Source organism: Diospyros lotus, chromosome 1 (genome assembly GCF_014633365.1).
Source record: "Diospyros lotus cultivar Yz01 chromosome 1, ASM1463336v1, whole genome shotgun sequence".
Classification (NCBI taxonomy): Eukaryota; Viridiplantae; Streptophyta; class Magnoliopsida; order Ericales; family Ebenaceae; genus Diospyros; species Diospyros lotus.
In genome coordinates this window covers 35623212-35636090 of record NC_068338.1, presented here as the reverse complement: position 1 = coordinate 35636090, position 12879 = coordinate 35623212, and the positions used below count along the sequence as shown (strand labels likewise).

Genomic DNA, 12879 nt, shown 5'->3' with positions numbered 1-12879 from the left:
CTTCTTTTCTAGTTTTCATCAATTTTGAGTTCTCTTTCGTTTTTTGTTATGAAGTCATATAAAGGTTATATTGCAATAAGGTTACGGGTTCCCATTCTATTCCAGCGAGCTTTGATTTGTTCCAGTGTCTAAGTTATCATTTGATTTGTTTTGTTCATTCCGAGTTGCCCTTTGATTTGTTGATAATTCATCTTTGGTTTGTGTTATTATGGGTTTGTTTACTAAAACATTCATTGCTTGTGCATTCTGCTTGCAAATCCTCAAAATATATAGTTCCCCTTCAATTTGCTTGTGCATGCTGCCTGGGAATTTCCCACGGTGGAATTCCATCGTCTCGTCGGAAATTCCCACATTGGGATTTCACTTAATGGGTGATGTCAAATTTTAAATTTAAAAAGATAAAATTTTTATAGAAAAAGTAACAATTTTCATGAAAAATAATGACTATCAAACATCAAGATATAAAAATATAATAATTTCTAGATCAAAAATTAACTCAATCAAACACATTTAATTAATATTTTTCTTAAAATTTAATTACTTAAAAAATATTCTTTTTATATAAATTCCATACTTACAGTCAAACCCGCCCTAAATTTTCCTAGGACTATCATAAATGTTTTCAGCAGCACTATCAGTTGGATGAATGCATCAAATAGAATGTCATCCTGCCATGAATTCACCAACTACAAGACAAAAGATTAAAAACTACTTATCTTCTTAAGATACAAAATTTAAAACTTAAGATACAAAAGTTTTAAGAAAATTTAAAACTTAGGGTTTAGAGCATTTAAAAAAAATGGAAATAAATGATAAGCTTGATCTCCAAACAGTAACAGTGGGGATGGGGAGAAAATTTCAGGTGCCGGTTCACAAGATCATCGTTATCTCTCGACCTACCGTATTCATTTACTGCAGTCTCGCTCTTTCAACCAAAAGCTCCCAACCTTTGCCGACCATGTTCGTACCATCTCGGAATCCATCCCCATTTCTTTAAAAGCCATGCCCTTTTCACCTCTCTTCCAGCTCCCACTCCTCTCTCTCTCTCTTTCCTCTTCTTCACTTCCACCTCCATCAAAATGGCACGCAGCAGCGACCTTTCTCTCGCCCTGATGACCCTGCTCCCATGTCTGCTTCTCTGCACCTCAGCATCCGTCGAGCTTGACTGCGACAATTACGTCAGAGAAGCATGCGGCGTCACCCGCTACCCAGACCTCTGCATCCACACTCTCTCTTCCTTCTCAAGCTCGGCCAAGCGCAGCCCTAGCCTGTGGGCACGAGCCGGCGTTTCGGTCACGACCGGAGCGGCCAAGAGCCTCGCCCAATACCTGGCGAAACTGGAGAACACCGGCGCCATGAGAGGGAGATCGAACCTGGCCGCCCTTTCCGACTGCGTCGAGTGCTTCCAGGACGCCGTCGACAACCTCCACCGCTCCCTCGGCGTGCTCCGGCAACTCCATGGCCCGAGCTTCTACAGCCAGATGGACGACGTAACGACGTGGTTGAGCGCGGCGCTCACCGACGAAGATACTTGCTTGGACGGCTTTGAGGGGCAGAGAGGAAGACAAGTGAAGGTTCTGAGGGATAAGGTTACGAATGTGTCTTGCATCACCAGTAATGCTCTGGCGCTTGTTCACAAGCTTGCAACCACTGGTCCACAAACCCTAGCTAGCTGATCCATCATGAAGAAGAAGGTGACCCTGGTTGAAGAAATTTATAACGTATCATATGCAGGAATAAATGCCCTATATATTGAGATTTACACTTTCTCAGCTTACTATATGCCATGGTTGAAGTGAAAGGACCCTTTCAGAATTTCCACAAAAATTATTTTGTTACATGGCGTGTGGTATTATGATTTCACGAAAAATTACTTACTTCCAAAATTTGTGATTAATATGAACACGTGGCCTTCAAGAAAATAATTATTATAAGGGTGATATTATTAGAGTTGGCAAATGGGCCCGGTAGCCCATGGGCCCACCTCCCACCCACCTAGCTCGACTTGGTACTATAGCAAAAGGGCTGGGTTAGGCTAGTGCTTTGTGGCCCACGGCCCAACCTGGCCCACCAAAAATGAGGGTGACCCACCAAAATAGCTCAACCCAGCTTGCCTTGACTTGTTTATTAAGGGCTATAGGGTCTTGTCGGGCCCTCATTTTTCATTGCCGGACCCAGCCCATCTCCCTCGAGGGCCAAATTTGGCCTGGCCGGACTTGCCCATTTTCCATCTTTAGATACTATGTCAATTTAATTTAACAACATAATAGCTTATTTGAAATTGCTTATATTTAATATGTGCAACTAGGGGACTCTTTAAATAAATCATAAAACTACTTATAATAATAATATATTAACTGAATAATTTATACAATACACTATTCTCACGTTGGAATGAATATATATATATATATATATAATTAACACAGTATTACCATTTCAAATTTTCAATGATTAAATCTGGTGGTAGTCTCAAAAGTTGCAATATTATGAGTGGGCTTGGGCCCAACCTATTCTCCAGGCTTAAGCCCAGGCCAAGTCTATTTTCTGGACCTAAACATTTGAGTTGGGATAGAGTTACAACGAAGCCCTAATATTTATCATCTTGGGTCAATTATAAACTATCCCGTATTATGCTAACACTTAAAATAAACATTAATCATTTTGCACAATTGATCTCAACTTTGAGTTTGGTATCCAACAATTGCTAACTGGTCACTTGCCATATAATTCATCCCTTTAAAGATGAGGGAGCTGATCGCTTGGCTTCCGTGACGCTTGACAAGGATTTCTTTTTTTCTTTTTTTTTTCCAAATATCCACAACCTATTTCCGGGCATTAAAGTTTTTTTTTTTTCAATATATATATATATATATGATTGGGTGAGTGAAGACGAAGACATCAAGGACAGACCGTAAAGGCAGCAACCTAATTGGAAGAAATTGCACGAACATGTGGAAATATAATTAAATAATGAATGAATGAATGAATGGGGTGCGTAAGGCCTAATATTTGCTGGGGCAGAGTCACTTTAGAGAGAAGAGACCCAATTGGTGCTTGCTTCCTCCCTCCCTTTGCCAACTCACCATTTCAAGCCCCTCGCCGGTTAGTTTCAGGTAGACAACAAGGTGAAAATCCACCTAACCGGAGAAAGTCGGCAAATTAAGGGGAAAATGTCAACCACTCTACAACAGTGTTAAATAGTTTTTTTTTTTTGTTGGTTTGATTTGATTTATTTAGCATGCCAAAAATTTTCACATTCAATTCAATTCTAACCCAATGTAAGTCCATAAATAATAAATTATAAGAAAATAAAAAATACAAATCAGCTAAGTCGCAATCTAGTTTGGGTGAAATTTATTTGTTTATTTCCTTAAACTCAGGGAAAATATATTTTTTTATTGTTTAGGAGGTTACGTTGGGCTTAAAATTTAAAATAATATGGGAATGGGTAATTATTTATTAAATGTTACGAAGGTGGGAGCATTTCCGGCCGGCGGCAGGTGGTCCTGGAGAAGGTTGAAGGCACCAACTGAGGAAGGAAGGAAGGAAGGAAGGAACACACGGAGACATGTATACACATGGGCGGACCGGTACGAACTTTTAGATCAGAAAAACGACACGTGTATGGCGGTGCGTCAACGTCGCTTGAGAAATAATCCGCTGCGATGCGACTTGTTAACGATGTCCTCTCCTCGCTGGCCCCATCCTCCTCCTCCTCCCTGCAAATTAAATTGTTATGGTGGCAGCACTGTGAGTCTGTCTGTCACGCAATTCTAATTGCTAACACAATAAATATTGAAACAAAGATCTAATCTTTCTTTAAATTTTTTATAATAAAATCGTTAAGACATAGAAAATGATGATGCGGAGCCGATCACCTTCTTCTGTCTCGGACCAAGTACCTGCAAAAAGGGGTGGGGACTTGCTCCCCGTGATCCCTCCGACGCTCAAGTCAGTTCACAGGGTTTTTGAGGAGCATAATAACAGTAATGAAAGATAATCAATGAGTCCCTTAGGAATCAGATCAGATCCCCATACCTGTAGAGGTTGCCCTCTATTTATAGATGTCCCGTGGCCTTTCCCTTAGGAGATAAGATATATTTCAAAAGGAGAGGTTGATCCCCTTTCCATGGGGAGAAAAGATAATCTTCCCTAATAGAGATAATTCTTGGGATATTTAAAGATATCATTGGTTGACTTAATCTTCTTCTTTATCTCTTTCCAGTTCAAAATCATAATAAAGATTATAAAGATAAGCGGAGCTCCTAAGTCTTGACACGTGGCGATCGCATATTGGTCTTTACTGGCACACATGGCTCCGAGTTAATGGTAACCTCCCAGGGGTAGTACAGTAAAATTGCCCCCTGTAAATATTCCCTCATCACTTGCCCCCCACTCCTTGAGCTGATCGAGTAAGGAGGTTGGGCAGCTGAAGGAGTAGTTGTCACTGTTTTTCTGAGCCTCTGTAAAAAAATTCTGCTAAAAATTTGGGTTAGCAGTCTCGGATGTTGAATTCGCTTCTTAAGTCTCCCGTTGCCTTTTCAGTCTTCCCATGCAAAGGGTGATTAGGTCGCTCGAGGTGATAGTGACGTTCGAGAATTTTCCTATAGTAGAAAAAGGGTCAGCTCTTAAATCAGTACATATATTTTTATTGTTATTTTTAGCCTAGGGCCGAGGCTATGCTAGTCGAGGCCGCATTCCTCATCTTCGGGGGCCGCTGGTCGAGGTTGTGGTGGCCGAGGCCGCTTGCCTTATCTTCGAGGCCGCTGGCCGAGGCTGTGTGCCTTGTCTTCGGGGGCCACTGGCCGAGGCTGTGGTGGCCGAGGCCGTGTGCCTGATCTTTGGGGGCCGTTGGCCGAGGCTGCGGTGGCCGAGGCCGCGTGCCTGATCTTCGGGGTTGCTAGCCGAGGCTGCATGCCTCGTCTTCGGGGCCGTTGGCAGAAGCTGTGTTGGTTGAGGCTGCGCGCCTTGCCTTCGGGGCCATTGGCTGAGGCTATGGTCCCCTTTGGTCTTCGTTTGGCGGAGGTTCGTAGCCTCCGAACTGATGCCTTAATTAGTAGGGGCGGTCCCCTTTGGTCTTCATTTGGCGGAGGTTCGTAGCTTTCGAACTGATGCCTTTTGGTCTTCATTTGGCGGAGGTTTGTAGTCTCTGAACTGGTGCCTTAATTAGTAGGGGTGGTCCCCTTTGGTCTTCATTTGGCAGAGGTTTGTAGCCTCCGAACTGGTGCCTTAATTAGTAGGGGTGGTCCCCTTTGAACCTTCGATTTTGAGTTGTCAAGAGTTCGAGGATCATAAGTGATCCTTTGTTTTTGAGTGTTCGGGGGTTCGGGGCCCCCCGAGGATCATATCTGATCCTTTGTTTTTGAGTGTTCGGGGGTTCGAGGCCCCCCGAGGATCATATCTGATCCTTTGTTTTTGAATGTTCGGGGGTTCGAGGCCCCCCGAGGATCATATCTGATCCTTTGTTTTTGAGTGTTCGGGAGTTCAGGGCCCCCTAAGGATCACATCTGATCCTTTACTTTTGCGTTGTTGAGGCCTTTCGGACCTTCGATTTTCATTCGCACATGCTGGCTTGGATTATAGTTGATGACGGGATTTCAAATAATATCCTTATTTTATTTTCGCGGTTCGGTGAAATGCCTACGTCCGCAATTAAAGAATAATAATATTTTGTTTTCGCGGTTCGGCGTAACGCCTACATCCGCAATTAAAGAATAACAAATATTTTGTTTTCGCGGTTCGGCGTAACGCTTACATCCGCAATTAAAGAATAACAAATATTTTGTTTTCGCGGTTCGGCGTAACGCCTACATCCGCAATTAAAGAATAACAAATATTTTGTTTTCGCGGTTCGGCGTAACGCCTACGTCCGCAATTAAATAGAGTATTTTATTTTTGCGGTTTGGCATAACGCCTACATCCGTAGGTGTTCGGGGCGAGCCTTTCGTCTGCTAACGTTATTAATCCCGAACATTTTAACAGAATCAATTAAAATTCAAGTCATTGGAGCATATCTATCAAGCAATTCAAATTAAAACCTTTTGCATATATCTAGCAATTCTCCAATAAATAGTAGTTAAAACACTAGAATGATAAAACAAGGGAAATAAGTTTTAACCAAAGCGATATTAACGGAGCTTCCGTCGTAACCATTATCGCTGCTTGCTGCGGCCATCGCCTGGCTCATCCATGGTGGTTTCTGGGTATATACCCCTTTTCCAGGAAGTCTTCCCCTTTAATATTATAATATAACACCTCTTTTCTTATTTATTCTGCTAGGCTTCCATGATAAGCTTTTCTCCAACATATATATATATTCATATAATATGAATGTAATGGCAGAATTACGCTTCTTTTATGTGATTGAATATATATATATCCATATATATATAAATCTTTCGGCCTTCTCTTTCAATTATTTTTACATAAAACAATAATTGAAAAATAAAATCATAGGAGGCACAAAAAATATTAAAAGAGAAACAAGCGTACCCATGATGCAATCAGCAAATACGTGTAATTGAGTTGAATAGATTTCCTACGGCTTGAAATTGTACTTGGAAAATAGAAGAAAAAGACGAAGGCCCCACGGTGGGCGCCAATTGATGATGCGGAGCCGATCACCTTCTTCTGTCTCGGACCAAGTACCTGCAAAAAGGGGTGGAGACTTGCTCCCCGTGATCCCTCCGACGCTCAAGTCAGTTCACAGGGTTTTTGAGGAGCATAATAACAGTAATGAAAGATAATCAATGAGTCCCTTAGGAATCAGATCAGATCCCCATACCTGTAGAGGTTGCCCTCTATTTATAGATGTCCCGTGGCCTTTCCCTTAGGAGATAAGATATATTTCAAAAGGAGAGGTTGATCCCCTTTCCATGGGGAGAAAAGATAATCTTCCCTAATAGAGATAATTCTTGGGATATTTAAAGATATCATTGGTTGACTTAATCTTCTTCTTTATCTCTTTCCAGTTCAAAATCATAATAAAGATTATAAAGATAAGCGGAGCTCCTAAGTCTTGACACGTGGCGATCGCATATTGGTCTTTACTGGCACACATGGCTCCGAGTTAATGGTAACCTCCCAGGGGTAGTACAGTAAAATTGCCCCCTGTAAATATTCCCTCATCAGAAAATTAATTGTAATTGACGAATGATCATGTTTGCGAACAATTCAAACACGAACTGTAATATATTTAGTAATTATTATTTAAAAATTAAAAAAAAAGAAGAAGAAGAAGAAGAAGAAGTCATAAACTGATCATCCTCATCATATACTACTTTAATGATCGATCTCTGCATTTGAAAGCATCGAGCAAGTGGAACTGGAAATATATAATACAATGCGCAGTCTTCTTCTTCTTCTTCTTCTTCTTCTTCGATCTCCACCTTCCTTCCCACCCACCCATTATATACTAAACTTGTAGCCTACCTAATTACTCAGCGGAATAAATCATCATAAGGATTAACTTAAAACACGTGGTGATTCGTCAACTCTTGATGTTTTGAGGAAGGAATAATTTAATCGATGTACACTGAAAGATTGAAAATGTACCGAACAAAGACCTGTAAGGATGACAAATAGACATGCAATCATTAACATGGACAAATTATTTTGGGTGAAGGGGCATTCCTTTCTACTGTTACTACTTTATTATTATGTGAAGAGGCAGGCAGATAAAGTGTGGGTGTGGGTGTGGATGTGGGCAGGGAAGGGCAGGGAAGGAACGACACAGTTGGTGACCAAATCTTTAAAACAAAACAAAATGCTTTGGTCATATAATATTAGTCGGAAAATATATTATTATATGGTTGCATTGCATTGCATGTGAGCTACATATATATATATATATATAAAATCAATCAAAATGGGCGTCCAAATTACTCAAAGCTGTCCGCCAAATTGGCTTTTTGAGGCTTCGGCGCTTTCCCCTCCCCTCTAGAAACTAGAGTCTAATAAGCCTCTCAAGGAGGGTTGCCATCGCTTGGACCGAAAGCCACACCATCATTGATGGATGGAAATTACTGTGGTAGCCCCACTCACTCTGTACTCCCTTTATAATTTTGCTAAATTAATATTCGGTGTCACGTTTAAAATTAACCCCCCCCCCCAAAAAAAAAAAATGAGTATTTATATAAAATATCTAATATCCTAAAAGCATATTTAAGAGTATTAAATAAATAAAACAAAACTATATGAATAATTTTTACAAAAAAAAAAAAAAAATCAAATCGGTAATTAATTATTAAGATATTGACACCAATTAATTTTACTGGAATATCTTTACCATTATTACCTTTTCGATCATTCTTAAGTTTTTTTTGGATATATATATATATATACATATAAAGTAATAATTAAAAGATTGATGGGTGTTTTGATTTTTATTTGATTTTGTCAAAGATTTATATAATTCAAATTTAAATAAAAATCTCACAATTCTAACAACCTATAAGCCTATAAAAAGCAGGTTAGGTAATGCTTGATTAATTTGGACATTCCACTGTCTTTAAATAAAGTTTGGCATATCTATTGGTTCTATATATTTAAAATAAAAAAATAATAATATGTAATTCAGCCAAGAAATACGAATTATTCTTGGTATAATTACTGAAAAGTAAATATATCTTGTTTGACCAAGTAACATTTAAAATATATATATATTTTTTTTACAGAATAATACAATTTCAAACGAATAATATGTAACATTTTGAAAAACAGAAAAAATTAAAAGAATGGGCTGAGATTGGGCCATCATGTATGCCTCCTCGCCTCCCCCAATTAATAAGAAGCTGATTGGTGGAGTATTAGAGAGTCCAAGCTCCAAAAGTGAACCCAACCAAACCCAATTTAAGTGAATAAAGCATGGAAATGTCACTGACCTGTCACTAGCAGTTTTTGGAGTGGATCTCCAATTTCCCAACCTGGGTAGCAACCGTTTACTTTTCAGAGCACCCGAGGACAATTACGTAATTGTGGCCAAACAAGCGGGACTATTTATACCGACCCTCACACCCATCATCAACCACGCGTCGCCGATTAAAAGCGGCCGATTTTCCGGCTTCAAACTACCACCGCCATCACCATTGCCGTTTCGTCTTATATATTTTCCCCATCATCGCCTCTTCCGGAACCCCTCTTCTCTCTTCATTGATTTGCAGAGACAGAGAGAGGAGTGAACATGGGGTCGTCGGAGTTGATATACAGGGGCCACGAGGCTCAAACAATAGCTGACGCTTACTCGCCGAAGCGCCCGAAGCCGTGGCTGTCCGTGATTCGTCCGATTCGATACGTGCTCCGGGAACAGCGGCTCGTGTTCGTTGTCGTCGGAATGGCCATCGCCACGCTTTTCTTCACTCTCCTTCCCGCCACCTCCCGCGGAGTTTCCGGCGAGAACTATGATCAGATCTCAGACTCGCACTTGATCTCCGAGTCGACTCGTGTGACTCGGGGCGTGTTCTACCAGGGCCACGGCGGGATCGGGTCGGTTCATTCGGGAGGAAAGGTGCCACTGGGACTGAAACGGAAGGGGCTGAGGATCGTGGTCACCGGCGGCGCGGGGTTCGTCGGGAGCCACCTGGTGGACCGTCTGATCGCGAGAGGCGACAGCGTGATTGTCGTGGACAATTTCTTCACTGGCCGGAAGGAGAACGTGATGCACCATTTCGGAAACCCTAGGTTCGAGCTCATCCGACACGACGTCGTGGAGCCTCTCCTCCTGGAGGTCGATCAGATCTACCACCTCGCTTGCCCCGCCTCTCCCGTCCATTACAAGTTCAACCCCGTCAAGACCATCATATCCTTCCAATTTCACATTCTCTAAATCCGTTTGATTTCTTTCCTTTGTTTTTTTTCCCTCTCTTAATCGAATTTCCTTAATTCTGAGTCTTTTTGGGGAATCCACAAAACAAATGTAGTGGGAACTCTCAACATGCTGGGGCTGGCCAAGAGAGTCGGTGCGCGGTTCTTGCTAACGAGCACCAGCGAGGTGTACGGCGATCCACTGCAACACCCTCAGGTCGAGACTTACTGGGGCAACGTCAATCCAATCGGTACGTACGTCATCAGATCCTCTCCCTAGAAAAGCCAACGCCGTCTGCGGCGGCCTAGCCGTCGCCGGCGGCCGGGTACCAACCTGACGAGCGTGCGGCGCTAACATGCGCTGCATAGGCAGCAGACCGGCAGTCAGTCACCTAACGCTTGTGGCCTCCTTTTATTTTTTTTCTTTTTGGTTTCGAACTGACAAAATTAGAATCCACGTGGGCAACTGTGGTTGGAACGGCAACCTTTTGACCGTGATATCGTCCGGTTTGGAATTATCAACGAACTGCCCCGTCATTGGCGGGTCTTCCAATCGGACGGCCCACCTCGCTTTTCCCCGTAATCGTGTCCGTTAAACAATGGCACGGCAAAGAAAAGAAAATATCTAAGTGGTGGAGGGCGATAATGGTAATTTAAAGGGGAAGACAGAGAATGGGGAGTGGGGTTTGGTGGAGGAGGGTGTATGTCGTATAAATTACGAATAATAGAGAGAATCCTGACAACGACCGGTGTGTGACAGGTGTCCGGAGCTGCTACGATGAGGGAAAACGTACAGCAGAGACTCTGACCATGGACTACCACCGCGGCGCTGGAGTCGAGGTTTGGTCTTCAATCAATTGATTCTTACACGGTTTCATCTATGAAATTCTTGAATTAAACTCTCTCTCTCTCTCTCTCTCTCTCTCTGTTTGATTTGTGAATGATGCATTGCATTGCTTATGGTTATTGATGATGACCAGGTGAGAATTGCTAGGATTTTCAACACGTACGGGCCTCGGATGTGCATCGACGATGGCCGCGTTGTCAGCAACTTCGTTGCTCAGGTGAGGTCGATTGATTTCTGGACTCCCCATCTTTTTTGAGATTGTGATATGTAGGTATAAGAATTTTTGTGGTGGTGCATAGGCATTGAGAAAGGAGCCACTGACTGTATATGGGGACGGGAAGCAGACGAGGAGCTTCCAGTACGTGTCGGATTTGGTAAGTCGACGGACGCTTTAATTCGCTCTTTAATTTAATTCAAAATTTGATTCTCACACACGCTGTGACCAATTTAATAGATATGTAGTTTTATTTGCTTCTATGTGTCGTTTGTTTTAACTGCCGGCCTGCCTGCATTCTTCATTCCTTCCCTTTTATCGTGATTCATGACTGAATTCCATGGGATGTATGTATGTTATGGATGTTTTAACATTAAATGCGGAGGAAGGAATAAAGATTGTGGCCTATATATATATATATTTATGATATTTTAACCATAACAATGCATGTGGCGTGCCGTGGCTGTGGTGAGAATTTAACTGAAGCTGCAATAAAACTCGTGACCCTTTTGTAACTCTCACTTCTCTGCATGTGCATGGCTCCTCCTTATGTAAAGTTGCAGGCTTTTGAAACTCTCTACTATTCTTGGTTTTTCCATGTGCGTTGCTCTGTGCTTTTACTGCGGTTGCCGGTTGTGTAATTACAGCAGGCAGCTTCTCTAATGTATCCGTGCAGTGTTGTCTTCACACTAATTAAACACTGTCGTACGTACATGTGGGAGGAACTGTTTAGTCTTTTCGTCTATTAAACGTTCAGAAAATTTAGGTACAGTGATGGTGTGTATAGATTTAAATTTTTACCCAGATGTTTCCAATAAATGAAGTTCGAAACTGCTAGGTAAACATTAATTAATATTCACCCCACTTATCTCTCGTGAATTCTTTTCCCTTGAAAGTGAAATTTTCATATTGCAAATCCATTACATTACATTACAGTGATTATTTGCAATTGCTACTTTCTGGGGACTGATTATGATTTGTCTTTGAATGTGCAAGGTGGAGGGACTGATGCGTTTGATGGAAGGAGAACATGTAGGGCCCTTCAATCTGGGGAACCCCGGTGAATTTACCATGCTTGAACTTGCTCAGGTATCTCCCTGATGACATGATTCTTTATCTGCGCCCATGGCATGATACTAAGCAATGGATACCAGAACAGAAATTTAAAAGTTGTGAAAAAGCAAACGAGGAAAAAGTTAAAAAGTTGTTACGGTCTTGGATAGGTGGAAAGTTCCACATGATCTATATATATATATATATATATATTTTCTGGCCAAAGTGATTTGTCCTTTTCTCTTTAACCTTTCTTCTTAGCTGGCTAGCTGTCACAAGCATATGAGCCATATTACCAAAATGTGAAATATGTTGGTTTGTGACATATTTCATCTCGAGAGAGACAGATTGAGAAAGAGAAGGCCACAGAGAATACTTGGGAGATTATCTGATTGGCAAAACCTGCATAGGTGATTTCTGCAAGCTGAGTAGCCCGAACTCACTCCTTTGCTTGTACCCATGTTGCAGGTGGTCCAAGAAACAATCGACCCGAATGCAAAGATAGAATTCAAGCCCAACACAGAAGATGATCCGCACAAGAGGAAGCCCGATATCTCGAAGGCTAAAGAGCTCCTAGGCTGGGAGCCCAAAATATCCCTTCGCAAGGGTCTACCCTTAATGGTCTCAGACTTTAGGCAACGGATCTTTGGTGACCACAAAGAAGGTACAGGAGGTGTTTCGGCCTAAGGAGATAGGGGGACCATATTGAATGCGTCAAAGTAGAGGAGAAAGAAGGCATGTTGAAGCCGAATATTCATATCCAACTGAAATCAACTCTAGCTCTGCCAGACGGCAAAAGGGGGGGGCAGCTGCAGTAGTAGGATATTAGCCCCCCATTTAGTTTTCTTTCTTGAGTAGTTTTGAGCTCTCTCTCTCTCTCTGGCTCTTTTCCTTCGCACTCTATTTTTCAGTCATTTTTAGAATTTCCGGAGATACAAATCCTTGCTTTCCTCGACATTTG

The 12879-nt window shown here is 41.9% G+C and overlaps 2 protein-coding genes and 1 long non-coding RNA gene across 6 annotated transcripts; 2 read left to right on the top strand and 1 right to left on the bottom strand.

The window, feature by feature from the left end:
* The first annotated feature begins 1050 nt into the window (after positions 1 to 1050).
* On the top strand, positions 1051 to 1814 carry LOC127801208 (pectinesterase inhibitor 6-like). Its single transcript, XM_052336119.1, has one exon. It carries the CDS (start codon positions 1080 to 1082, stop codon positions 1674 to 1676), a length of 597 nt encoding a protein of 198 aa, XP_052192079.1. The 5' UTR covers positions 1051 to 1079; the 3' UTR covers positions 1677 to 1814.
* A 1518-nt stretch (positions 1815 to 3332) lies between these two features.
* On the bottom strand, positions 3333 to 10057 carry LOC127801229 (uncharacterized). 3 transcript variants are annotated; one of them, XR_008022989.1, is made up of 3 exons: positions 9913 to 10057; positions 8886 to 9804; positions 3333 to 3722 (listed from the first exon to the last, which is right to left on the bottom strand). It is a non-coding gene; the product is annotated as an uncharacterized LOC127801229 (long non-coding RNA). The 3 variants fall into 3 exon arrangements; XR_008022990.1 differs by lacking the exon at positions 3333 to 3722 and adding an exon at positions 3975 to 4367; XR_008022987.1 differs by lacking the exon at positions 3333 to 3722 and adding an exon at positions 6644 to 7113.
* Positions 9185 to 12873, top strand: LOC127801195 (UDP-glucuronic acid decarboxylase 2-like). Of its 2 annotated transcripts, none has more exons than XM_052336103.1 (7): positions 9185 to 9800; positions 9909 to 10055; positions 10565 to 10644; positions 10785 to 10868; positions 10951 to 11025; positions 11862 to 11954; positions 12387 to 12873. In XM_052336103.1, exons 1-7 carry the CDS (start codon positions 9185 to 9187, stop codon positions 12603 to 12605), a joined length of 1314 nt encoding a protein of 437 aa, XP_052192063.1. In that variant the 3' UTR covers positions 12606 to 12873. The 2 variants fall into 2 exon arrangements, with proteins under 2 accessions (XP_052192063.1, XP_052192068.1); XM_052336108.1 differs by having other exon boundaries at positions 9185 to 9804; positions 9913 to 10055.
* The last annotated feature ends 6 nt before the right edge of the window (positions 12874 to 12879 follow it).